Source organism: Oryctolagus cuniculus, chromosome 9 (genome assembly GCF_051225735.1).
Source record: "Oryctolagus cuniculus isolate XC-2025 breed Fujian yellow rabbit chromosome 9, ASM5122573v1, whole genome shotgun sequence".
Classification (NCBI taxonomy): domain Eukaryota; kingdom Metazoa; phylum Chordata; class Mammalia; order Lagomorpha; family Leporidae; genus Oryctolagus; species Oryctolagus cuniculus.
In genome coordinates, this window is record NC_142875.1 from 103,392,737 (window position 1) to 103,419,762 (window position 27,026).

The 27,026-nt window shown below is 55.8% G+C and overlaps 1 protein-coding gene across 3 annotated transcripts; it reads right to left on the bottom strand.

Annotated features, from left to right (window-relative positions):
* Positions 1 to 25: 25 nt before the first annotated feature.
* On the bottom strand, positions 26 to 20,341 carry PLEKHG6 (pleckstrin homology and RhoGEF domain containing G6). Of its 3 annotated transcripts, none has more exons than XM_002712866.6 (16): positions 20,192 to 20,324; positions 18,952 to 19,153; positions 17,619 to 17,768; positions 15,690 to 15,854; positions 15,226 to 15,321; positions 14,947 to 14,997; positions 14,462 to 14,611; positions 13,446 to 13,556; positions 13,141 to 13,290; positions 12,805 to 12,942; positions 9,209 to 9,328; positions 8,840 to 8,972; positions 8,599 to 8,714; positions 1,994 to 2,130; positions 325 to 1,020; positions 26 to 215 (listed from the first exon to the last, which is right to left on the bottom strand). In XM_002712866.6, exons 2-16 carry the CDS (start codon positions 19,084 to 19,086, stop codon positions 206 to 208), a joined length of 2,358 nt encoding a protein of 785 aa, XP_002712912.3. In that variant the 5' UTR covers positions 19,087 to 19,153; positions 20,192 to 20,324; the 3' UTR covers positions 26 to 205. The 3 variants fall into 3 exon arrangements, with proteins under 3 accessions (XP_002712912.3, XP_089160697.1, XP_051706154.2); XM_089304571.1 differs by lacking the exon at positions 20,192 to 20,324 and adding an exon at positions 19,798 to 19,935; XM_051850194.3 differs by lacking the exons at positions 26 to 215; positions 8,599 to 8,714 and having other exon boundaries at positions 20,192 to 20,341.
* Positions 20,342 to 27,026: the final 6,685 nt, after the last annotated feature.

A 27,026-nucleotide genomic window follows, 5' to 3' on the forward strand; every position in this document is an offset into this window, starting at 1 on the left:
TCAAGCAATGCCACCCACGCAGCCGTTTTTATGCACAACTTTAGGGGGGGCGCAGGGGTGTCTGTGGTACATAAATCTACAGTTCCTGATGGCCAGATGGCCAGAGTCCTCGCAGCAGAAGGCAGGTGCCGGGAAGTGTGGTCCTTGAGGTAGTGTGGGGGCAGGGGTGACCAGCACTCTCCGGGAGAGCCTTCCTCCCCGATGCTCACACCTCTCTGAAAAGAAAGGAGGTGGCCAGTAGGCGAGGGTCCAGGGGTGTGGAAGAGGCCCCGCCCCCCGTCTGTCCCCCCCGCCCCCCCCCGCCAGCTCCCCTTCAGCACTTACGAAGTGGACAAGGGCGTGTCCAACTGTATGACTTGCGGACCCCGCATCCTCTGCAGCTGGGCGCGGGTCAGCTTCCGAGGCTTGCCGTCCCCGGGCTCTGTAGCTCCCTCGATCCTTTGCGTGGCCAGTTCCTCCCGGATCTGTCGGAGCATGTCCTCAGCGCTGAGTGGCCGGACGCACGGCCTGCGGGCTGGCCCAGAGAACGGAGGCCCCTCTTCTTCCTCGTCGGCAGAGGACTCCCAGGGGCTTTCCCCGGCCGAGTCCGTGTGGGAAGGGGAGGGGCAGAGCTGGCCACGAAGCCGGGCCCTGTGCAGGGTTTCCGCCACCACGTTCTCGCCCACCGAGACCCCATTTTCCTCCTGCGACCAGGGGCGCGGGTCCGTCCCCGGATGGCTGACTCCTGTTTGGATGTCTTCCGGCAGCTCGGGGGCGCTTCGGCGTTGAGCAGCTTTGGGGTCAGGCGGCTGGGGCCGCAGGGGAACATCTCTGAGTTCCAGGGTGGAGAAGGTGAGGCGGGGATCTCGTCGGAAGGCCCTGGAGCGCAGGCGGTTGAGCGGAGAGTGGGGTCCCTTGGGGGAGCTTGGGATCAAAGTGCCGTAGCCTGAGTCCGAGGCATCGTCGGGAACGGAGGGGGCATCCTCATCCGTGTCTTCCGTCACCACCAGCTGGGGGATGACGGCTGAGAACTCAGAGGTCCTGCAGGGAACAGCAGGTGGTCAGGGTCGCATGCTCAGGAGCCAAGTGCAAGCCCAGGAGGTCTCCGTTGAGCACGGCATCCAGCTGCGAGCTCTCCTCCACTTATTTATTTATTTATTTTTTTGACAGGCAGAGTGGACAGTGAGAGAGAGAGAGACAGAAAGAAAGGTCTTCCTTTGCCGTTGGTTCACCCTCCAATGGCCGCCACGGCTGGCGTGCTGCGGCTGGCGCACTGCACTGATCCGAAGGCAGGAGCCAGGTGCTTCTCCTGGTCTCCCATGGGGTGCAGGGCCCAAGCACTTGGGCCATCCTCCACTGCACTCCCTGGCCACAGCAGAGAACTGGCCTGGAAGAGGGGCAACCGGGACAGAATCCGGCGCCCCAACCGGGACTAGAACCCGGTGTGCCGGCGCCGCAAGGCGGAGGATTAGCCTAGTGAGCTGCGGCGCCGGCCTCTCCTCCACTTACTCCTTTAACACATCCACCTGCTCTGTGCTCACCCTGGGTCAACTGTAAGCTCAGACAGGCTTCTCAGCAGCTTTATCCATAAGCACTGGTCCAAGGCCTTGTACCAAGTAGGTGGTATTTGCCCAGTGGCCCTGTGCTCTCCTGAGCTTATCCCATGGTGAGGGGCCCTGTCTTACCCTGGATGAACCCCTCATGTTCTGGGTCTCTGGACTTGGCTGGGTCCTAGCATCTCCGATGTCTGCAAACCCACACCCGCCTTCACCCTGGAGCCTGCACCCTCATCTGTCCCAGAGCTCTACGGGCCACGCTCTGGCATCCTCTACCCTGTGCCAGCCCCAGGCTGGCTGACTTATACATGGCAGCAAGCACCCCTTCTCACAGCGGGGGCCAGCCTGCTGTCCGTGTTCCTCTACCCCCTCTGTGCCCCCCATGCTGTGTGCCACCCTCTGCCTGTGGGGTTCCTCCTCCCAACCCCCCTGCCTCGGGGTGCCCACGTGGCTCCTACCTTCCCTCTGCACTGCTCTGAGAGCCCTCCAGGGACGGCGTGGAGGGCCTGGTGTCCTGGTCCCCGTCCCGGTAGAGGGCCAGGAGCTCCCTCTTCTGCTGCACGTACTCCTCTGCCTTCAGCTTCTGTAGGCTGGCCTGGGGAGGGAGGGAACGCTTTCCTTACGTATTGATCGCTTGGTGCCTGCCAGGCACTCCACCCATGACCTTGCTTAGTCTTCCTCACAATCCTGCGAGGAGACAGTGTCACCTCCAGTTTACTCCCGAGAAACAGAGACTCTTAGGTTAAGTAGCTGCAGAAGGGGTGCGTACAGTGGGGTGTGCTAATATTTGGTGGCACCAAACTCTCTGGTGGGGGTGAGCGAGAAGAGCGGGGTGCCTGTTTTCCTACCTGTACAGGTCTTCCTGCCTCTCATGCCTCCTTGGCAAGTCCTCTAGCATGTCTGCCCCCTCCTCCAGGAAGCCCTCCCTGATTGGTAGTGATGGTGGTCTGAGAGCTCTGAATGGTACTAGGCCCGTCCCTCTCTGGGGTTCCAGGCTTCTGCCCTGACACCGGGCAGGCTTTGTCCTGGGTTGTGGACTCTGCTGTCCCTCAGAGGGTTGAAAGGGAGACTGTGCTCTGAGGAGAGGACACACACTGTCTTCGTCCCTCAACATTTTATTTTATTTTTTTTTTAATTTATTTTTTTTGACAGGCAGAGTGGACAGTGAGAGAGAGAGAGACAGAGAGAAAGGTCTTCCTTTGCCATTGGTTCACCCTCCAATGGCCGCCGCGGCCGGCGCGCTGCGGCCGGCGCACCGCGCTGATCCGATGGCAGGAGCCAGGAGCCAGGTGCTTTTCCTGGTCTCCCATGGGGTGCAGGGCCCAAGCACCTGGGCCATCCTCCACTGCACTCCCGGGCCACAGCAGAGAGCTGGCCTGGAAGAGGGGCAACCGGGACAGAATCCGGCGCCCCAACCGGGACTAGAACCCGGTGTGCCGGCGCCGCAAGGCGGAGGATTAGCCTAGTGAGCCGCGGCGCCGGCCCGTCCCTCAACATTTTAAAAGATTTTTTTTTTTTGAAAGGCAGAGTGATGGGGATGGAGAGAGGGAGAGAGAGAGAGGGAGAGGGAGGAGAGGGAGAGGACACTTCCATCGCTGGTTCATTCTCCAAATGGCCACAACAGCCAGGGCTGGGGCAGGCTGAAGCCAGGAGCCAGGAAGTCCATCCGGGTCTCCCACACGGGTGCAGGGGCCTGAGCACGTGGACCATCTTCTGCTCCCTTCCCAGCCGCATCAGCAGGGAGCTGGATGGGACGTGGAGCAGCTGGGACTTGAGACAGTGCTCTGACACTGGAGGCCAGTGTCGCTGGCTCCACCATCATCCACCGGGCCATGATGCCAGCCCCAACATTTTAAAAAATATTTTTATTTATTTGAAAGGCAGAGAGAGAAAGAGAAAGAGAAAGAGAGAGAGAGAGAGAGAGAGAGAGAGAGAGAGAGAAAGCTGTAGTAGCCAGGAGCTGAGAACTCAATCCCTATCTCCTACACAGGTGACGTGGACCAAGTACTGGGGCCATCACCTGCTGCCTCCCATGGTGCGTAACAGCAGGAAGCTGGAATCAGAAGCAGAGGCAGGACTCGAACCGGGCACTTTGATATGGGATGCGGGCATCCCAAGTCTGTCTGAGCTGCTGTGCCAAACACCTACCACTTCCCTCAACCTTTCAGCAGGTGCCATCAGAGCCAAATAGTGACACTGAGAAGTGGTTTACAAAGCAGATACAAGGCCCTTTGTCTGCAGAGTGGGGGGGGGGGCATGGCTATTAGCTCATTTTGCAGATGAGAAAACTAGACTTGGAGAGATGAAGTGACCGTCTCCCAGTCCTACAGGCAAATGGAAGCCGAGCTGGGGGGGCCCACAAGTGGACTTCTAGTTCAGTGAGTGCTCTGCTCTCCAAGGGCAGCCTTCAAGGGTAAAGAGGACGTCAGCCTGGGGAGTGGAGGGAAGGCGGTGGAACCGGGGGAGAGGTCCCAGGCAGCAGCCCGGCGCCAGCGGCTGTGGGATGCACTGCTCAGTGCTCGCGGGGGCGGCCCTATCATTGTTAGAATATTGAAGTCTTTCCGTGCTGGAAAGGAAATGCTGCTGCCTGGGTCCCCAGGGACCCCCACCATGCCCAGGCGAGTAAAGGGTTAACCTGGGCACAGCCAAGGGCCCGGGACACTCTGTTCTCCTTGGCTGGTGCCCCTGCTGCACTAGATGGTAAATATCTTTAATATCTCCCAGCTTCTAGAAGTCAGCGACTCCAAGTCTAGCACTTGGAGTTCCCCAGAGCCTCTCCGGAGACACTGAGGACCGCGTTAGGGCAGAGGCACACGGGGGTGCAGAGCAAGGATGGCACTGGGACATCGGGCTGATGTCTCCTCTGTGCAGTCACTCAGCCCAGAGTGACGCAGCAGGATGAACTGCACAGTCTCCTGTGACTGGCTCTGGGCCAGGGCAGGGGATGGGATCCTGGCTCGGTGTGGGGCGCCAGAGAGGACGGCAGAGCAGGGTGGCTTGCTTGTCTTGCTGAGGTGCCCTTCTGCCGTGCATGATTCAAGTTCAAGTTTATGTTTGGGCTGCCCAGTAGAGGGGTGTTGTGTGGGAGGAAAGAACTGACAGGAAAAGGGGGTTTCTGCTAGGAGCGCCCAGTGCCAGCCTCCACGCAGCCGGCTCCGTGTCCTCCTCCTTGGGGGAGCCTTGAGCGTCAGGGGAGGCAGCTGCTCCCCACAGCCTCTCCACCAGTCCTGGGGAGGGGGTGGGGGCTGCTTCTCAGCCTGGGTAAGAGGAGACTCATGGGGAGGGAGTCAGGGAGGGAGAAAGAGGAAACGGGTGCTTGAACCAGCACGCGACACCCTTGCCAAGCTGGGGGCTCTTCTCCCTCTGTGCCAGCGGGCAGTTTACGCCTCCTGCCTCTGCTGCCCAGAGGTGCTGCTGGGCTCACCTGCTCCCCTCCCGGAGCGCCAACACTGCACCGCAAGTGATCGGCCACTTCCGAGCTACAGATGCTGGTGCGTTCCCCAGCCCAGGCGCCACCAGCCACTGCGAGACACTGCTTGCATCCCGTACTGGAGTCCCACCTCCCTTCAGCTCCTGATTCCAACTTCCTGCGAATGGGTTCCCTGGGAGGGAGCGGGTGATGGGTCCCTGCCACTCACGTGCAAGACCTGGATTGAGTTTCAGGCTCCTAGCGTGGGCCTGACTGAGCCCTACTGCTGATGGTATTTGAGTGTGACCAGCAGATGGGAGAACTCTGTCTCTCTTTCTCTTTCTGCCTTTCAAAGAAATAAATAAAATAGAATGTTTAGGGACCAGCACCGTAGCGCAGTAGGTTAATCCTCCGCCTGTGGCGCTGGCATCCCATATGGGCGCCGGTTCTAGTCCTGGCTGCTCCTCTTCTGATCCACCTCTCTGCTGTGGCCTGGGAAAGCAGTAGAAGATGGCCCAAGTCCTTGGGCCCCTGCACCCGCGTGGGAGACCTGGAAAAAGCTCCTGGCTCCTGGCTTCGGATCGGCGTAGCTCTGGCCATTGCAGCCATTTGGGGAGTGAACCAGCGGATGGAAGACCTTTCTCTCTGACTCTCCCTCTCACTGTCTATAACTCTACCTTTCAAATAAATAAATAAATAAATAAAAATCTTTTTTAAAAATAGAATGCTTAAAAAAAAAAAAAGGCAAGGTGGCTGTGGGCCAGGTCTCTAATGAACTGAGTTCTCCCATCTATTCCACGTGGCGGCTCCCATTGTCACTGGAGTCCCCCAGACCGGGCCAGGCTGAGAGCAGTGAGGGAGCTCAGCCAAGAACACAGGTGGGGGCGAGGCGGGCCCCCGGCCCTGCAGCCCTGCCTCTTGCCCTGGCGCTCTGCAGTCAGCCCAGCTTTCGGTCTCCTCTCCCACAGTGCTTCCGGTCGCCTTCCTTTCATCCTTCCCCTCTTCCCAGCCCCGCAACGTGGGCATTCCCCACGCCTCGGTCTCTCCGGGATTGAAAGCTTGTTTCTCCTCCAAGCACAAGCCACCTTGGCTGGGCTCCAGACCCACTAGGAATAAATCTGCATGGACATTTCCGCCAGGGGAGGGAAAAAACACCAGTCTGAGCCCTGGGGAGAGTTCTCGGAAACAGAGCAAAGACATCCTCAACACTAAGGCGGTGGTAGCAAGGATTCCCTAGGAATCTGCTGTGAGACAATAGCAGGAAGACGAATCTCAGAGTTCCAGGCTTGTTTGTTTAGCTAAGGGAGGCAGGAGCCTTGGTGTCCAGTGTGGATGTGTATTGGAAGTGACTTTCCTTCTACCAGCCTGGAGGGAGCCTGGGGTGGGGTAGGGGCTGCACTATTTTGCTTATAAAATACCAGCAATTCTTAGTGGCCCCTGGGGTTCTAAAGCGAGAAAGTGGAGGATGGCATGGTTGGGGAGGGTGGAGGGTGTCAGGTGACTGGGCACTAGGGGAAGGGGAAAAAATTCTGGAAGTGAGGCCAGCTCTCTGCTGTGGCCAGGGAGTGCAGTGGAGGATGCCCCAAGTGCTTGGGCCCTGCACCCCATGGGAGACCAGGAAAAGCACCTGGCTCCTGGCTCCTGCCATCGGATCAGCGCGGTGCGCCGGCCGCAGTGCTCTGGCCGCAGCGGCCACTGGAGGGTGAACCAATGGCAAAGGAAGACCTTTCTCTCTGTCTCTCTCTCTCTGTCCACTCTGCCTGTCAAAAAAAAAAAAAAAAAAATTTCTGGAAGTGGCCTCCTACCCCGCCTGCTGTCCCGGGATGCAGCGGCTCTCTGAATGCTGACGCTGGCTCCGGTTTTGTCCTCTGGCTCTCCCGCAGCCGCAGCCAGGCAGTGCAGCCTGGAGGAGAGAGTTTCACTCCAGGAGAAGCTGGCTGAGAGGAGACCCCGGCCATGCAGACGGTGGGGATTGTGGGAGTGGGCTCAGCAGGCACACGGAGGCTACCTTCACCCGGAGGGCCATGTGCCTCTCCCTCTCCTGCCCTCAACATGTGGCTTCCTGGAGTCTGTTGCTGCCTCCTCCGGGTACCTGAGGAAGTGGCAGCCCAGCAGACCCCAGGCTCCATCTGTCATCCTTAATTCTCACCGGAACTCCAGGCCTGTTTCCTATTTCCAAAAGCCCCTGGGACGTCTCCCCCACCGCTCTCTCCTACCACCTCAGTGTCACAGTGCTCCTCAGGGTGGGTGTTGGGGGCAGGGGCAGGGGCAGGTGGAGTTCCACGCTCCTGGCTGTCGCAGACATTTGGGGGAGTGAAACAGTAGATGGAAGATCTCTTTCTCTCTATCACTCTGTCTTTCAAATAAATAAAAAATAGATTGTAAACAAGACTATCACATTTTTTTTTTTTTAAAAAAGTCCAACTCAAATCTTCACTCTTTTTTGACCATTCAGTTTTTTGCACTGGATGGAATCATGGCTTCCCCCAAATATGTCTAAGTCCTAACCCCCTAAACCTGTGAATTCAACCTTATTTGGGAAAAGGGTCTCTGCAGATGTGCACAGATCCTAAATTAAGGATCTCAAGATGAGATTTTTTCTGGATTTACAGAGGACTCCAAATCTAATGACTGTGTCTTCATAAGAGAAATCAGAGGGAGATTTGCACAGAGACATATAGACAGGAAGCCTGCAGGAAGACGGAGCCAGAGCTGGGAGTGACGCCCCCGCAAGCCAACGGAGGCCTGGAGCCACCAGAGGCTGGGAAGAACCTTGGGAGGAAGCTGGGCTCTGGCCACACCTTGGTTTTGAACTTGCGACCTCCAAAACTTCGACAATAAGTTTCTGTTGTATTAGAGCCACCAAGTTTGTGGCAGGATGGAGTCCAGCTCTGTCTGGATCTCTCCTCTTTTGATCTCCTCCTGCTTTTATCACCCTTGGGTCTCTGCTCAACAGCTTTACTGTCTCCATGTCACGTACAGGACAAAGTTCAAGCTCCTTAACACGGCGCCCGGAGATGGCACCCATGTGGCAGAGCCTGCCCTTGTCCTAGCCACTCCTGCCGCTCACCACACAGCACGTTTCAGGTTCCTGGCCGCCGCACGTTTGGAATCCACCCCACCCTGCCCGCAGTGTCCAGACATCACCTCCTCAGCCTGCCCTCCTCCCGTTCTGTCCTCTTCCCCAGAGACGATGCATCACTCCCCGCCCTGTCCCAGGTCCACTCTGGATGCTTGCTTCTATTATTTGCATACTAATCACTCTAACCAGGTCACAGTGCATAGTCCTGGAAGGCAGGAATGACATTTTCTTCTTGTCTGATTCCCTGGCCCCCTTGCACCAGTACCTGTACCCAGGAATGTCTGGGAGTGGAAAATGAAGCCTGGAAGTTATTAGTCCAGGGAATGCAGACTTTCAGGATACCATGCATTGGCCTTCCCAGTGGCTAGCATGGGAGATGGCCATGGGCTTTTCTACACCCCTCTACAGATGGTCAAGGCCCGGTCTCCCTCTGGAGGGCACACTTCAGGGACTGCTGCTCCAATCTGACCTGCCTCCACCTACACCTCTGTCACCTCCTCTTCCCCTGAGCTCTCCCTTCTCCGAGACCCAGGGGCCGCAGCCCACCCCTGCCACGCCTGGCTTCCCTATACCTGGGCCTGCTGGATCTTCTGCAGCCATCGGGCACAAGTTGTTGGACAGGCGCAGTGCACAACGAGGGCATTAGAGACACACTGGAATTCTGTGAGGTGGATGGCCAAGAAGCTGCCTGGGGAACCAGAAAGTTTGCTTCAAGGGCAGGGCCTTATCTGAGCCCCGGGCCTGAGCTCCCTCCTACTCCTCACCAAGAGGAAGGCAGAAGGAAGAGGTTCCCCCCGCCCAGGACAGACATACTGGGGTCTCGCAGTGGCCGGCACACAAGCTTCTCCAGCATGAGTGGAGGGCGGATGACCTTGGCTTTGTCCGCTTTGCGCTGAGGCTTGGTCACCAGGAGTGTATCGGAGAAGAGGAACAGGTACACATCCAGCTGCGTAGGAAAAAGAGGCAGGGTCGGCTGGAGGGAAGGGAAGCGAAGGGCTGGCCTGGGACCAGAACGCATGCATGCACGGAAGGGCCGGGTGCAGAGCGTAGGATGCTAGTGTCGGTGTGGTCTCATCTCTGCTTTACAGGCAGGGGAAGTGGCTGGCTCAGGGCCATGCAAACAGCGAGAGTTTAGCTGGGACCACCTCTCTCTCCCCACCCTGCCCCCGCCATGCCCCTCACCTTGCCTTCTCGGCCTTCCTTCACACGCACTGGTCCCTCAAGCAGCAGCTGCCTGGTGTGCTCAGGTCCTACCCCCTGTATGGGGGATGTCAAGTCCAGGGTCGAGAATGGACGAAGGCTCTGAGGGCCACAGAGGGAAGGGGATCAGGGCACGGGCGGGCTTCCTCTGCATCCCAGCCAAGGGTGGCTCCTTTGTTCTGCCACCAGCATCTTATCCTTCCCTCCCCCACTGTCCCACATTGCACTTGGAGCTGCAGGGAGCATCCCAGTGCCTTCTTTTTACCTTTTTCAAAAACATTATTTATACAAGGAGAACAAATTTTATGCATTTCATATATACAGATTAAAGAGCATAATGATACTTCCCACCCCACCTCCCTCCTGCCCATGTTCCCACCCTCCCTCCTTCTCCTTTTCTTTTTTTACAATGGCATACTTTCAGTTTCTTTCATAATCACAAGCTTAATCCTCACTAAGTAAAGAATTCAATAAGTAGTAAGAAGAAAAACTACTGATCGTCAAGAGCATAGACAAGGGCTGTAAGCAATAATCAAATATAAAAATGTTAACTTCACTCCTATACTCACATTTTGAGTACTCTGTTAGTTACTACAGATCAGGGAAAACATGTGTTATTTGTCTTTTGGGGACTGGCTTATTTCACTAAGGATAATGGTTTCCAATTTCATCCATGTTGTTGCAAAATACAGATTTCATTATATTTTAACAGCTGAGTAGTATTCTATGGTGTACATATACCACATTTTCTTTATCCAGTCTTCAGTTGATGGATATCTGGGTTGATTCCATATCTTAGCTATTGTGAATTGAGCTGCAATAAACATGGGGGTACAGATAACTCTTTCATATGCTGATTTCATTTCCTTTGGGTAAGTTCACAAGAGTGGGACAGCTGGGGCATATGGTAGGTCTATTTTCAGATTTCTGGGGAATCCCCATACTGTTTTCATAATGGTTGTACTATTTTACATTCCCACCAACAGTGTATTAGGGTACCTTTCCCCCACATCCTTGCCAGCATGTATTGATTTTTGGATTATAGCCATTCTAACTAGGGTGATGTGAAATCTCATTGTGGTTTTGATTTGCATTTCCCTGTTGGCTAGAGATCCTGAGCATTTTTTTTCATGTGTCTGTTGGCCATCTGAATTTCATCCTTTGAAAAATGACTGCTCATGTCCTTTGCCCTTTCTTGACTGGATTGTTTGTTTTGCTGTTGTTGAGTTTTTTGAGCTCTTTATAGATTATGGAAGTTAATCCTTTATCAGTTGCATAGTCTGCAAATATTTTCTCCCATTCTGTCAGTTGCCTCTTCACTTTGCTGAGTGTTTCCTCTGCAGTGCAGAAGCTTCTTATCTTGATGTATTCTCATTTGCTATTTGTGCTTTGGTTGTCTGTGCTTCTGGGGTCTTTTCCAAGAAGTCTTTGCCTATGCCAATGTCTCGCAAGTTTCCCCTATGTTTTCCTCTAGTAATTTGATGGTATCAGGTGGTAGATTTAGATCCTTGATCCGTTTAGAGTTGATTCTAGTATAACATGTAAGGTAGGGGTCTTGGTTCATGCTTCTGCATGTGAAGATCCAATTTCCCTGGAACCATTTGTTGGAGAAACTATCCTTTCTATGGGAATTGATTTTAGCTCATAAAGATTAGTAGGTTGTAGATGTGTAGATTAACTTCTGGGGTTTCTATTCTGTTCTATTGGTCCACATGTCTATTTTTGTGCCAGTACCAGACTGTTTTGATTATAACTGCCCTGTAGTGTGTCTTAAAATCTGGTATTATGATGCCTCTGACTTCATTTTTGTTGTTTAATATTTTTCTATCTATTTGGGAACTCTTGTGGAGCCATATGAATTTTAGCTTCATTTTTCTAGCTCTGAGAAGGATACCATTGGTATTTAGATGGGGATCACACTGAATCTGTAAATTACGTTGGGTAGTATGGATATTTTGATGATATCAATTCTTCCAATCCATGATAATGGAAGATTTTTTCTTTTCTTTTTGTCTTATTCTATTTCTTTCTTTAATGTTTTGTAATTTTCAACACAGAGATCTTTCACATCTTTGGATAAGTTTCTTACAAGGTATTTAAATATTTTGTAGCTACTATGAATGGGACTGATCTTATTAGTTCTTTCTCAGCCATGGCATTGTATATGTATACAAAGGCAACTTTACCAAACTCTCTTATAAGTTCCAATAGTCTGCATAGAGTTTTTTGGCTTCCCTATATGTAGGATCATATCATCTGCAAACAAGGATAATTTGACTTCCTCCTTTCCAATCTGTATCCCTTTGATTCCTTTTTCTTGCCTAATGATTCTGGCTAAAACTTCCAGAACTATATTAAATAGCAACGATGAGAGTTGGCAACATTGTCTGGTTCTGGATCTTAGTGGAAATACTTCCAACTTTTCTCCATTCAATATAATGTTGGCTGTGGATTTGTCATTAATTGCCTCGTGTTAGGGAATGTTCCAGGGCCAGCACTGTTGTGCAGTGGGTTAGCACCCTGGCCTGAAGCACCAGCATCCCATATGGGCGCTGGTTCGAGACCTGGCTGCTCCACTTCCCATTCATCTCTCTGCTATGGCCTGGGAAAGCAGTAGAAGATGGCCCAACTCCTTGAACCCCTGCACCGCTGTGGGAAACCTAAAAGAAGCTCCTGGCTCCTGGCTTCGGATTGGTTCAGCTCTGGCTGTTGTGGCCATTTAGGGAGTGAACCATCAGATGGAAGACCGCTCTGTCTCTCTGGCTCTCCTCTCTCTGTGTAACTCTGACTTTCAAATAAATATATCTTTTTTTTTTTAAAGGAATGTTCCTTCTATACCTAATTTGCTTAAAGTTTTTATCATGAAAGGATGTTGTATTTTATCAAATGCTTTCTCTGCATCTATTGAGATAATTATATGGGTTTTACTCTTCAGTTTGTTAATGTGATGTATCACATTTATGATTTGCATATGTTGAACCATCCCTGCATACCAGGTATGAATCCCACTTGGTCTGGGTGGATGATCTTTCTGACGTGTTGTTGGATTTGATTAGCTAGTATTTTGTTGAGGATTTTTGCACCTATGTTCATAGATCTATTGGTCTATAATTCTCTTTGTTCTTTTTCTGGTTTTGGAATTAAGGTGATGCTGACTTCATAGAGGGAGTTTGGGAGGATTCCCTCCCTTTCAATCATTTTGAATAGCTTGAGAAGAATTGGAATTAGTTCTTTAAATATCTGGTAGGACTCAGCAGTGAAGCTAATCACTCCCAGACTTTGCTTTATTGAGAAGGACTTTATTACTGATACAGTCTCCATCTTGGTTATTGGTTTGTTTAGGTTTTCTATATCTTCATGGCTCAATGTTGGTAGACTGCATGTGTCCAGGCATCTACCCATTTCTTCTGAATTCCTTTCTACTCTTGAACCCTGCCCCTTGGGCCCTCACCACTGGGAAAGAAGGATGGCATATCTCATTGGTGGCACTCAAGTTTAGAGTGCCCTGACCTCTGCCCCTTCCCCTCCAGCCTCTCCTTCATCTGCATTCTGGGGACCGCCCTTCTGCCCTCTCTCACCTTCTCCACCTCGTCACTGGATGGCTCCAGCACCTCGTAGGGCCCGATGCGCTGGGCCACAGCCAGCAAGCTCTCCTGCTCCTCACCCTGGCGGACCTGCCCGTTGATGTGTCGCAGGAAAGACTCCACAGCTGCAATCTCGGAGCAGGTGCAGAAGGGGGTACAGTTCAGCTCCCAACCTCATACCTCCCACCCAGCCGATGACACGGCAGCGTGCCACATCAGGTGGGGTGGGTCAATGCCACGTGATGCAAGAAGCCCTCAAGAATCCCCGGAGATCAGGTTCCATTCCATAGCCTCCAGCTTCCCAGGGTCCCAACCCTGCTGGGCACCTACCATGGCACCCAGGGCCTCCTGGGTTTGAGCTTCAGGGCTCCTCTTCAGCACAGCCTGGAGCAGCAGGGGGTACTTGGTGATGCGCTGGTGAGGTTTGATGAGCAAGTCCCCCAGCATCTGCCTCCCTGAGCTCTTGTGCTTTTCACACCACTGCTGGGCGAGAGGGGGCGGGGCTCAGGAGTCTGCAGGCTCCCTCCTGCTTCACCCTGGTGGGGTAAACTCAGCCTCGGACCCCCACTGGAGACTGGGGAAGACCTGGCCATATAATTGCACCCCTGCCCCTTCCCCTGGTGCCCCTCTCCCACCTGCACAAAGGCATGGAAGAGAGGGTTAGTGTCTTGCTGCTCCCGGGCGTAAGCCATGGTCTGCTTCACTCGCAGGCAGTAACGGACATAGGGCTGGAACCGCTGGCCAAACTGGAGGGGGAGATGGGGTGGGAGTGGACAAGGGAAGGGCATGATCACAGGCTCTGGCTGCGGGGCATGGCAGCTGGGTGTGAGAGCCCCCCTGGGCCCTTGTTCCAGCTCCTGCCCATCCCCACCCCCCACTCCCCGCTCACTCTCACACCAGGTCTCTGTCTGTGGATTCCAAGCAGGAGCCTGAGGTTGAGACAGGCAGACCCACTGCTGCTCCCTGAGCTCTGTCCGTCACAGTGTCTGCTGTGCCCTGCAGCCCAGGACCGACTCTCCCACCATCAATAATTCAGCCGGATCATTTGCAGGACACCATAGGTCCCATTTCACCCCGGGGAGGGGCAGGAGTGACCTGAGGGCTGCCCAGAAACCCCACTCCTGTGGGAGGAGGTGCCATGGTCCAGGGGAACTGGAACTCCCTCTGCACCCAACAGCCACAGCTTCCTGCAGGGCCCACACTTTCCAGGCTGGGTAGAACCAGGGAGGAAGTTGGACCCCAGGCCCTCTGCTGTCTCTTAACCTCCACTCTCTGTGCTCCTCTTCTCCAAGTCCTAGGTGCTCCTGTAGCCAGTGATCCCCACTCTCAGGCATCATGAGGGTCACTCCCTTGGGCTCTCTGCTTGTCCCTAGCTGTGTGTCCAAGAATTCAGATTTTGTGGTTGAGGGGTGTTGAGGCAGAACTCTGCTCGTGGATGGCTGCATTTGCATCTCATAATAGCTTCCAGAAGACCAGGGAAGCCTTGCGACAGCCAGCCAAGTTGCAGAATGCCAGGCGGGAGGTGAGCTGGTGTTTTGGGGTAGGAGCTGTGCCCTAAGGGGTCTGAGTCCCATAGGCACACCCTGCAGACAGACCCCTCGGGTCTCTCCCAGTCCTGCCCCATCTGGCATGGTCCTTCCCCAAGACTCACTGTCAGGAAGCCACTTTGCAGGCTGACGGGGTTCAGGGGTCGGCCCGAGGCACGCGTCTCCTCTAGGGTGGGCCCCAGCACCTCCTCCCAAAAGCTGCGGTGGGCTCGGATCAGGCTGGGGACATTTCCAAACAGGGTCTCCGCCGATACCTGGGGGGAGCAGGAAGTTGCAGCGTGGCTTTGGCAGGTCACTGCCGGGCAGCGCTGGCCATGCACACACAAGGGCCCAGGCTTTGGGCAGAGGTGTGGGGAGGAACAGGCCAAGGAGTGTCCCAAGGACGGCATTCCCTTCCTCCTCGGCGGCACGGCAGCCTCAGCGGGCTGAGTCCTGGGAAACTGGGGGGCTTGCCACCTGCCTGGGGGTCTAGAGTAGGGAAGGCAGGGGTGTCTCAGACAATGGAGGGATGAGAAGTCAGGCTGGGCAACCTGGAGGGTTCTCCGACCCCTACTCCCTTGCCCAGGCTCCCCGCGGAGCTCCCACTCACTTCCGTCAGCAGCCCCACTCGTTGCAAGTTCAGCAGTCCGGCGGCCAGGAGCTGGATGCAGGGAGAGAGATGAGGGTCTCAGAGCCTGCCCTCCCTGTTCTCGGGACCCCTGCCTAGCCCTTCCGGGTCACCCCCAAGTCTTCCACCAACATGAGTGCTGCCTACCTGTCTCCCCAGACCCACACAGCTCTGAAACTGGGCACATTTTTGGTGTCCTGCCCCTCCCTCCCCGGGTGGCCTCCTGGCCTGGGAGAATGGGGGTAGCAGGGGGAGGCTCACATCTGTCATGATCTTGAGCTTCCTCACGTAGATCAGCTCGGTGGTCAGCAGCTCCCACAGTGCTTCCTGCTGGTGGCAAAGCTCTCGGCTCATCTCCTGAGGTGGGGACAGTGCTGGTTCAGGTTAAGAATGGTAAGAATGGCAGGTGCCATTTGTTCAGTGCCTCTGGATCTACTTCACAGGTCCTGGGCACTCTGTACCTGGGCTTCTCATCCTCAAACCAACTGGCCAGCGTGAAGGTGGTTTTGCTCCCATTTTACATATGGGATGACTGAGGCTCAGAACTCAGTGGCTCACTGCCACTGGGAAGTGGCAGAGCTGGGGTGTGGACTTAGATCAGGGTGTCTCTGAATGCTTTTTCCAGGAGAACCCACTTCCCCAGGCGCCCCCCCCCCTCCAGGGCAGAGGTGAGGGGTGTGTGCAGGTCTGTAGGGCCATGGGGTCAGACGCTATTGCAGGCCTACCTTATGCCCAGGCACCAGCTCCCTCCAGGACTTCTCTATGGCCAGGCCACTGTCGCCGCCCTCTCCTATCTCCCAGTGCCGCCGGTCCTCAGGGGGCAGGCGGGGCATCCCAAACATGCTGAACGTGTGCAGCCTCACCTCCAGCTCGTGGGCCTGAGTGACTTCCTGGGCGAGAGGAGATGGGGCTCAGTCCTGCCACCTGCTGGGCACCAGTGCCCCTGGCTCCCAGAGGGCTGTGTGTGTGTCAGGTACGTGGTGGCGAGCCGCAAGCGTGACTGGGGACAAGGTGGGTGTGGGGGACCAGGATTGGCTTGGTTGGAATTACAGGGAAAAAGGCAGTGCTGGAGTAGGGTTAGAGAGGCATCCACACCAAGATCCCTGAGCAGAGAGCTGGGCTCCCTGACCAGGGACAGAATGAAACCCTTCAGAGGGAGCTTCAGGTAGAGACCAGAACAGGACTTAGGGGAACCATGAGTCTCAGGCAACAGTCTTAAAAAAGATGTGCTTGTGGGGCTGGCGCTGTGGCGTAGCAGGTAAAGCTGCTGCCTGCAGTGCCGGCATCCCATATGGGCTCAGGTTCTAGTCCCAGCTGCTCCTCTTCTGAACCAGCTCTCTGTTATGCCATGGGAAAGCAGTAGAACATAAGCCCAAGACCTTGGGCCCCTACACCCGCGTGGGAGACACGGAAGAAGCTCCTGGCTCTGGATCAGCATAGCTCCAGCCGTTGCAGCCTGTTGGGGAGTGAACCCGCGGATGGAAGACCTCTCTCTCTCTCTCTGCTTCTCCTTCTCTCTCTGTGTAACTCTGAATTTCAAATAAATAAATCTTTTTTTAAAAAGTACTTGTTTTTTTGAAAGGCAGACAGAGAGTGAGTGAGAGTGAGAGAAATAAAGAGATTTTCCATCCATTAGTTTGTTCCCAAAATGGCCAAAATAGCCAGGGCTGAGCCATCTGGGTCTCCCACGTGGGTGGCAGGGGCCCAAGAACTTGAGCATCATCTGCCACTTCCCAGGTGCATTAGCAGGAAGCTGGATCAGAAGTGGAGCAGCCAGACTTGTACCACCTCTCTGACAGCAATGCAGATGGCTTAAGCAGATGCAGTAATTTACCCTGCTGTACTACAATGCCCGCCCCTCGGGCAGCATTCTGCCATCTGCCCATGCCGAATGATGCTCTCTTTGAAGCAGCACAGCTTACAACCGACAAGTTTTGGGGAGGCCCCAAGCACTGTGGACAAGGCATCTTCCTGACCCTCACTCCATCCCCAACATGGCTCAGAACCACAGAGGTGAGGCTCCCACTGGGGTGGAGGTGATGTGAGACTTGGGCACGGGTGGAAGGAGCATATGGAGCTCTCACATTACACCATCATTTCCAGAAGCTGAGAGTTTAATGTGAATAGTTTAGGGGGTGGACATTTAGCCTAGCACGTAAGACACCGCTTAAGATGCCTCTGTGTCACATCGGACTGCCCGTGTTTCACTCCCAGCTCCTGACTCCAGCTTCCTGCTAAGGCAGACCCTCAAGTAGCTGGGTTCCTGTAACCCATGTAGAAGACCTGGATTGAGTTCCTGGCTCCTGGCTTCCACCCACACCCAGCCCCAACCCTTGCAGGCATTTGGGGAGCAAACCAGTGCATAGGAATTCTCTCATTCTGTCTCTCAAAGAAACAGCTGAAAATTTATTAAAATATATTAATAATTATCCTATCATTTTATCACAGTATCTGGGGTCACAGTCACTGTGCCCAAAGTGTGGACCAAGTGTGGACGCGTCCATCAGCGGGTCCCCAAGCCCTTGGAGGCACGGCGGGGCCAAACCTCGTTGGCCTGTGTGCTCATCCCCTGAGGCCTCGCTGGGACTGAGTGGCTGCAGGGGCCATCCCAGCAGGGGCTGTGACACAGGAGTGGGAGGAGAGGGACCCCTTACCTTGAGTCTGGGGGAGAGAGGAGGGCCAGCTCCCAGATGGTCTCCATATCTCTTCTGGGGCTCAGGTTCTCGCAACCTCAGGGGAGATAGGCTCAGGCCGGAAGTCTTGGTGAAGGGGATATAGTGCTGGAGGTGTCGGAGACCGGGATCCTGGGGGAGGGGCAGGGTGAGTTCTGGGGGTGCCTCCCTCCTCCCAGAAGGACCAGAGAAGCTGGGAGGGCCAGGCCTGGCTTGAGGCGTCATCCCCCACTCTGCCAGTTGGCTGGCTCACCTCTCCCCTCTAACCCGCTGGGTGTGGGCAGCTCCTGCCCTGAGTCACAGCGGCTGTGCTAGGGAGGCCAAGCTGAGCTGGGCAGGGGCATGCCTACTTGGCTCCCCACAAGGGCCTGGGGGCAGGATCGAGGGCCTCCTCCCCCGCAGGCGTGCAGGCACACACATGCCTGGGCTTGGCTGTGCATACCCCTGGGGTCTGCCCACTGGTCCTGCGTGCACAGGTACACGCCACATCCTGGGTCCTTCGCGGCTGCCCTGCTCTGTGACCAGCCTGCCTCACACACGAGGACCAAGGCTCACACATGTGTGGCCTGCTCCTTGGGAGCCAGCAGCCTGTGTGGGGCCGAGCTGGGAGCGGCTGTTCTTCCGTGTGAGAGGTGGAAGCCACAGACGTGCATGTCCTCCCGGGCAGGCCTGGTCACATTCCTTGATCTGCTTGTGGCCTGAATTACCCCTGCGGACTTCCTACTGTCCCTTCTGCCCGCAGCCTGGGACAGTCCCCGTCTCTGAGGGGCAAATCCCCGTCCAGCCAGCAGGGCATACCCCAAGCTGGAAGCAGAACTCTTCCGGAGGTGGAGGGGAAGCCTGGAACTAGGAGGCTGAGCCGCCAGGCAGGAGGAGCTGGAGCAGGTGCAGCCAGGGACCCCCCCCCCCCCACCAAGCTGAACAGTAGGGACACCCTGAACCTTTGGTCTTCGCTGCCCTGACTCAGAGGGAGGCAGGTGCGGGCAACCCGCAGACTCCGCCCAAGTAGAGAGGGGGGGCGGGCAGGTGCCACCTCTGGGGTTTGGTGACCACTCCGTGCCTGGGACCTGTCTGACAGCACCTCCCCTGTGGCTGGCTCCTCTTGGCTCTCTGCCTCTCCCGCCCCAGCTGCCTGGAACTGGGGTGTGAAGCCCTGGGAGCCTGACCCAGGTGCTGCCCTCGCAACCCAGGAAAGAATAGGGGAAGGGACAGGAATAGGGCAGCCGGTGAGTGTGCGACAGGACAGCCACTCCACAGCCTGGTGTCCTCCCTCCTGCCCCACCCAGGTCACCTACGGGACACTGCCTGCACTCACCAGCACGACGCCTCCTCGATGAAAGCCGCCACTGGGGCTCTGGGCAGCAGCCCGAAGCCGGCCCCCGTAGGTCTCAATGCGGGACGCCACCAGTCCGCGCAGGGGCCCCTCATCCGGAGGACTGCAGGTCTGCATCCCGCCCTCCTGGGTCACCTCCAAAGGGTCATGGCTCCCAGGCTCTGGAGAAAGGGGTCTCCTGAGACTGCAGGAGAAGAAAGAAAGGAATGCAAGGGCCAGCCTGGATCGGTGGGGAGTGCGGGGAGGGAGAGGGTGTAGGGCGGATGCAGGGCTCGTTTGCTGGCTGGGGGTCTGCATGGCAGTGTCACCTATGACTTGGGGACAGGGTGGGGTGAGTACAGCCCCACCAGCCCCCTGGAGATATGACCCTTCCTCAGGTGCATGCACAGTTGGGGGTACAATCTCCTGCCATGGCGGCAAAGGATGCTGGAGTCCTGGGGCAGCTGGGAGTAGGGTCACAGGCAGGTCCCCGGCTTTCCAGATACCCAAGGTTGGGGGGGGTTCCCTTGCACCTACAGAGACCCCAGCGTCCCTTACATGGCCCAGGAAAAGTGGCAGGGAGGCCAGAGATTGGGTGCGGGTGGCTGCCACCCCTTTCTGTACAGCCTGCAAGCTAAGCTTGGTTTTCTCATGTTTAAATCATCGAACAAAAGCAAAAGAAAAATAACATTCCAGGAAAATGGAAAACGGTATGAAGTTCAAATTCAAGGGTCCTAAGTGCAGTTTTTAACATTGAAACACAACCACCCTTCCTCCTTTCCTAATTGCCTCTCACTGTGCTCCTGCCGCTTGTGACAGAGACCCTGTAGGTTTGCCCCCACCCCTTACCTGGCTCCTCCTGGGGGGGAAGTGATGTAGGGGGCCTTAGAGACCAGCCTTGTCTCCCAAACATCACACGGAGCTGCGGGTGGCCGAGGCTGGGCTCCCTCCTTCCCCTACGCCTGGACGGAGGACCCTCCCTCTGAGTAGGCAGGGCCTGGAGAGCGGAGGTGGGTTGACAGCAGCGCCCAGGTGGGCCCCTTCTCCGCCCTCCTAGTGAGCCCCCTGAGGGCTCTGTCTCCCTCCCGGTCCTCTCTACTCCGGCCGCGTCTTAGCTATGGCCCACTCCTCAACTCCTCCCTCCCTCGGGAGGCCTGGCCTCCGCCCGGGGCCCCAGTTCCCAGGCCCCTGGTTCCCCCGCCGCCCCGCCCCCCGGCCGCGCAGCCCCGGCGCCGCCGCTCACCGGTATCCGCAGGTGTCCCGTTGCCCCCTACACGCGCTCCAGCCCCCGCCACGGGGTTCCCCGTCGCCGGCCGCAGCCCCAGCGATGCCGGTTCCACTGCCCAGCCTGGGACTAGAACCGAGCGGCCCGCGGGACCCGGGCAGCACCGGGCCGGGCGGGGAGAGACAGGCGGAGGGAGGGGCGGGGCGGCCGGCGGCCCCGCCCCTCACCTGGGGCCTCTCACGGGTGGCGTGGAGCGGGCGTCAGCGGGGCTGGGGGATAGGGGCATCCCGTTTAAGGCGCAACCACCGCCTCCGCTCCCCTCGCAGCGGCCTCCGCTCCCCTCGCAGCGGCCTCCGCTATTCTTCGCACCCGGACCTACGCCTCGGCCGGGAGCAGGGACTGGGGCCGCTTAGACCCCCTGGAGGCGCCAGAGTCCAGAGGGATAAATGAGAGGCTAGGCGCCGCCTCGAGGATGCTGGTCAAGTGACTCGGGACAAGCGCCCACCTCCCTTTCTTCCGGCAGCGGGTGGCCCGCTGTCCCCTCCCCCACCCACCACGTCTTAGACCATTCCCGGGCAGGGTATGCGGGGGTCTCAGGGATCCCCGGTGCGGCGCTCTGGCTGCTCTCGGGCTGCCGGGAGTCCAAAGTGTGTCTGTTATCTATTCATCGTCTGCTTGCCTGCCCTGACAGTCAGGTGGATGTCTCTGGACTTTGCCTGGCTCCAGGGAGGGGGCAGGTGCCAGGTGTCACACTGAGGCCTGGTGCAACACTTCTTCCCTGGCTTGAGGCTGGGCAACTAATTGAGCATCTGCCTTGTTCCTGTTTGTTGAGAGAAAGAGAGAGAGAGAGAGAGAGAGAGAGAGCCAGAGAGAGCTAGAGCTTAGGGATGACAAGCTTAGCCATGAGGGAAAGAGTTAATAAACCAGGATGCGATCATTACTGGCCCTATTAAATGACACCCCAGAGATAGCTGGTGCCAGAGGCCCCTAGCTTCCCTTCTGTGTCTCCCAGAAGGAGGTGGAAGGAGAGGGTAAGGGGAAATTGACATTGAGCGAGCGAGCACCAGGACGGGACAAGCCTGGACTTACTGCGCCCTGGGCTGAGCTGGCTAGACTGGCTCAGTGGACCTTGGGGAGAGTTAACCCTTTCACTTCCCGAGAGGCTGAGGTCCAATCTCCACCCACCGCTGCCCCAGGGCCTATCTTCAACCTTCTTGAGAGGAGAGGTTCCCAGGGAAAGCTGGAGTGTGGAAGCCAGAGGCGTGGCCAGGCACAAGTGTGTGGGCTGGGAGGCGGGGCTCACATTCTGTTGCTTCTCACTGGTGCCCTCGCAGCCCCTTCTGTGTGGTGGAGACGAGACTCCTGGGACAGAATGAGAGGGGGACACAGCCCAGGGGCTGAATGAAATCCAAAGAGCTGGGAGGTTGGAGGCTGGGCCTCTACTGGGGGTCACTGGACTTTGGATCCTAGGAGGCTACCTGGACCACTCAGCCCTTTCCCCTGGGTGCTGAGTCAAGTTCCTCCGCCCTGCCTCAGTTTCTCCTCCAGTGCTGATCCCCCCTCAGGCCCTCCACTTGACCCCATTGCTGTCCAGGACCACAGCTCGAGGGTGACTTTCTGAGGTGGGCATGGGGGGCTCACCTGGCGGGACCTTGAGCCCCGCCCAGCCTACAGCTCCCAGGGCGAAGAGAGAGGAGCACCTAGAATGAGGAGGCCCCACAGTGGAGGCAGTGCATGGGAGCCTGGGTTCTCCTTGCCCGGAGTGACTGAGGGTTTGAGCCGGGACACGTCAGGTCAGGTGAGGCCAGAGTAGAACTGCTTCCCGCCGTCGCTGCCTCTCTCCTTTCCTTCTGCGTTAACTGGCAACGTCCACCCGTGCAGGGTAGCAGGAGCACAGAGTAGTGTGAGACAGTCTCAGGCCCCTAGGGGCTACAGACCCTGCCGCAGACACGCAGCGGAGCAGAACACTCAGACAGAGGGAAAGAATCGGGAGCCACAGGCGCATAGGAGTGAACTTTGTGTTGGAACTTGAGGGATGCTTAGGAGCCTGCTGGGCAGAGAGGGAGGGAAGGGCATTTCTGGAGGTGGGAACAGCATAGGCAAAGACTCAGAGAGGTGGAAGAACGTGTTTACAGGAAATTGGGAAGGGGGTAGTGGAAAGCTGCCCAGCTCCAGTGGCTGTCTAGGACAAACCTTTTTCCCAGCATTCAAGCTTCCCCACCTTTTGACCCCAATTCCACTACCTGCCTTTGGTCTGCTGCTTGTGGTTTCCATCCCTGGTTGAGTCCTTGCCCTGGGTCAGCCTTGGCTTTCCAGCTTCCATGTCTTTGCTCAAACGGTGCCCCAAAGCTGGGCCCTTGCCCTCCCCTGTCCACCCTGGCCTCCTTCCAGGTCCTCCCCTGCATCACACCCTCCAGGAAACTTTTCCGGATGACCCCCACCCCCCGCCAGGCTGGCCACTTCCCTCCCCACTTAAGCGACTCTGGCCACAGTGTTTCTTTTTTTCTTTTAAAAATTGTTTGTGGGCCAGCGCCGTAGCTCACTAGGCTAATCCTCCGCCTTGTGGCGCCGGCACACCGGGTTCCAGTCCTGGTTGGGGCGCCGGATTCTGTCCTGGTTGCCCCTCTTCCAGGCCAGCTCTCTGCTGTGGCCAGGGAGTGCAGTGGAGGATGGCCCAAGTGCTTGGGCCCTGCACCCCATGGGAGACCAGGAGGAAGCACCTGGCTCCTGGCTTCGGATTAGCGCAATGCGCCGGCCGCAGCGCACTGGCAGCAGCGGCCATTGGAGGGTGAACCAACGGCAAAGGAAGACCTTTCTCTCTGTCTCTCTCTCTCACACTATCCACTCTGCCTGTCAAAAAAAAAAAAAAAAATTGTTTGTGGCCGGCATTGTGGAACAGATTAAGTAGCTGCCTGAGAAGCTGGCATCCCGTATCAGCACTTGTTCGAATCCCAGCTGCTCCATTTCTGATCCAGCTCCCTGCTAATGTATCTGGGAAAGCAACAGATGAGGGGCCAAGTACATGGGCCCTGCCACTATGTGGGAGAACAAGATGGGGTTCCAGGCTCCTGCTTTTTTTTTTTTTTAAGATTTATTTATTTTACTTGAAAGTCACAGTTACACACAAAGAGGAGAGGCAGAGAAAGAGTGAAAGAGAGAGAGAGGTCTTCCATCCACTGGTTCACTCCCCACTTGGCTGCACGGCCAGAGCTGCGCCGATCTGAAGCCAGGAGCCAGGAGCTTCTTCCAGGTCTCCCATGTGAGTGCAGAGTCCCAAGGACTTGGGCCATCTTGTACTGCTTTCCGAGGCCATAGCAGAGAGCTGGATTGGAAGTGGAGCAGCCGGGACTCAAACCAGTGCCCATATGAGATGCTGGCACTGCAGGCAGCAGCTTTACCTGCTACACCACAGCACCGGCCCTGACTCCTGGCTTTGTCTTGGCCCAGTCCTGGATGTTGCAGCCATCTGAGGAATGAACCAGTGGTTGGGAGATCTCTTTCTCTCTGTTTCTCCTTCTCTCTGTAATTCTGCCTTTCAAATAAATATTTAAAAATTTTTAATTTTTATTTGAGAGGCAGAGATAGAGAGAGAGATAGAGAGAATGTACCTGTCTGCTGGTTCATTCCCCAAATGTCCTCCAAGGGGCTGGAGTGGAAGCTGGAAGTCCTGAGTCAGGATCTCAATCCAATTCTCCTATGTGGGTGGCAGGGACTAGACCGCATGAGCAGTCAGGGTCTGCTTCAGCAGGAACCTGGTGTTAGGAGTGGAGCTGGGGATTGAACCTGGGCAGCCCGATGTGGAAGGATGGCATCTTTACGATGTTTCAATCACTAGGCCAGAGGCTGAAACCACACAGCGTTTCCTTAGAAGACACCACTCTTACTCTGCCTAATACTGTGGTTATTTGCACATGAGCCCCTGGAAGGGACCAGCCCCTCACCTAGGAGGCCATGGCATGGGACTGGCCTCTATGTCTGGAAGTTGAGCTGATCCGACTTGCTGCGGGACCCAGGCAGAACCAACTAGTGGTGTACTTACAGGTGCTTTATAGACACGCTTTCTCTCTATCACCTCCCAAAGGAAGCACCTTGGTGTTTTTTTTTTTTATACCTGAAATTTTTCCATAAATTCAGCTCAACATTCTTGGCTCCTGACTGTGGCTTCAGCTTCTTTTTTTCAAAAATTTTTTTTATTTTTTACTTTTTATTTTAATTTTTTTATCTTTTACTTAAAAAAATTTTTTTTGACTGGCAGAGTAGACAGTGAGAGAGAGACAGAGAGAAAGGTCTTCCTTTGCCGTTGGTTCACCCTCCAATGGCCGCCGCAGCCGGCGCACCGCGCTGATCTGAAGGCAGGAGCCAGGTGCTTCTCCTGGTCTCCCATGGGGTGGAGGGCCCAAGGTCTTGGGCCATCCTCCACTGTACTCCCTGGCCACAGCAGAGAGCTGGCCTGGAAGAGGGGCAACCGGGATGGAATCTGGTGCCCGGACCGGGACTAGAACTCAATGTGCCAGAGCCGCAGGCGGAGGATTAGACTATTGAGCCATGGCGCCGGCTTTCAGCATTTCTTACATGATCCTTCTAAGGGATCCTGACCCTGCAGGACAGCCTGTGAGCCAGTTCTGGTGGATTGCAGTGCTTTCCCAGAATGCGATGCTAAGAAGGAGTCTGTGGATGATGGTGGCCCAGCAGGAAGAGCTGCTGTCTGGCGTGAAGATGTGTGTCAGTTACTTTTCTTACACTGAGCCAAGGCTGGAGCATGATGGACGTGTGGGGCCTCTATCTTTGGTGGAATCTGATGGTCGGGCAAGAGGGGGTAGAAGAGGAGCTGGAGGGGCTCCAAAGGAGATTGACCCTCCTGGGATTTCCCAGGGCAGACCTTGGAGTTGAGTGTCTGATGTCCAGGTCTGTGCCCTGACTGCTACCCTCCTTCCTGCTCCATCGGCTCCAGAGGGGCCACGCACTCATCACCCAACCACTAGGGCCATGGCGGCTGAGGTGCATCCTTAGAAGGTGAGGCTGGTGGGTCAGAAGAGGTGAGGGGTGTTCCCCACTCCTGTCTCCCACCAGACAGCTCAGACTTCCAGAAATGACAGGGGCACCTCGAAAGTAAACCATCTCCACGGGCATGTTATTTCTTGCCTTTCTAGCTTTGCACTATTCCACCTGGGCATCATGGCTGCCCCTAGTGGCACCTCCTGGAAATGCAATGAGGTTTGAGTTGGTCTTGGAGGGGCAGCCCTGGCCTCCCCCAGCTGGACGGGACCCACGTGGCTCTGCCTGGGCAGAGTGCTACCTAGTGTCCTCCTCAAAGGGGCCCTGCCATTGCCCAGCAGCCTGTAGCAATGCTTCTCCGGGGTCTGACCTCTGAGGGTGGTCAATTCCTTCAAGCCCCAGCCTTCCACGTGGTCATTGGATTTCCTCCTCCAGAACTATACTGACCCTGGGCACCTGGGCATCCTCAAGTTTCTTCAGCCTGAAGGTGGCTCACAAATGACACACAATCAGGCAGTCGGAGGCCCTTGCAGGTGTCTTCACAGCCGGAGCAGCCCTGCCTCCAAGCCCCCATCTCCTGCACCACCACATCCGATGCCCGCTGGGCCGTGGCCCTGGCTGCTTCCTGTAGGGTCTCAGCCCAGCCCTTGCACGCGTGCGTGTACTTGGAGGTGCGTTTGTCCAGGATGTCTGACCTGTCCCCGCCTGACCCATGATGACACAGCTTGCCCAGCCCAGGAAGATGCAAAGATTTTCCTGTTAGGGTGGACACTAGCACCACACTCTAAGTCATTCATTCTTTCTTTTTTGGGTGCCAAAACCTGGGAACGAACCAGGCTAAATCATTATTTCTAATTTCATTTGACAACCTTGACTTTCAGGAAGTTCTGTCTCAGCTCTGACCCAAATACCTCCAGCTCAAGGTTGATTTCCTCATGCTTTGGGGAATCCCTTCCCTGCGTCCTGCACCCCTGTTGGTATAACTGAACCCCAGTTCTGGTTGTCTGAGCAGGTTCATATGCCCTGTGCCTTTCGCCTTCCTTTGGAGCGCACGTTCTCAGTGTGAAGACCATGCTGTGTCCAGGCACAGTTTTCTCCTCATGACAACCCAACAAGGAGGCCAGAACTGCTGTTACTATCCCATTTGGCAGATGCGAAACTAAGTCTCAGAGAAAAATGAGTTTGACTCAAGTCACAAAGCCAGAATACAGAAGAGCTGGGATTTAATTCCTACATGTAACAAAGCTTTATTTTTTATTTAGTTTTTAAAAAGTTATTTGTTATTTGAAAGGCAGAGTTACAGAGAGAGAGAGAGAGAAAGAGAGAGAGAGAGAGGTCTTCCATCTGCTGGTTCACTCTCCAAATGGCCACAATGGCCAGTGTTGGAGCCTAGAACTCCCTCTGGGTGTCCCCTGTGATGCAGGGGCTCAAGCACTTGGACCATCTTCTGCCGCTTTCCCAGGCCATAGCGGGGAGCTGGATCAGAAGTGGAGCAGCTGATACACAGACTGGCGCCCATATGAGATGCCGGTACTGCAGGTGGCAGCTTCCCCAGCTATGCCACAGCGCCGGCACCCCTAACAAAGCTTTAGAGTGGGTATTTGGTCTAAGCAGCAGCCTCCAACCAGGACGGTCACCATGAGCATGTAGGACAGCTGTCCTCATCTGACCTCACTCCCATTCTATGCTGGACTCTATCCTAATTTTGCAGTAATCCATGCAGCTGCCTCAGTCACCACCCTGTGCATCCCTTACTGCTCCTGCAAGTGCTGGCTTGTTGTGTTGAGAGTACACATGGGCTGTTCCTGGCCCAGAGCATGGCATGGCTCTCAGAGGCTGGAGCCGTCTCTGTTGGTGC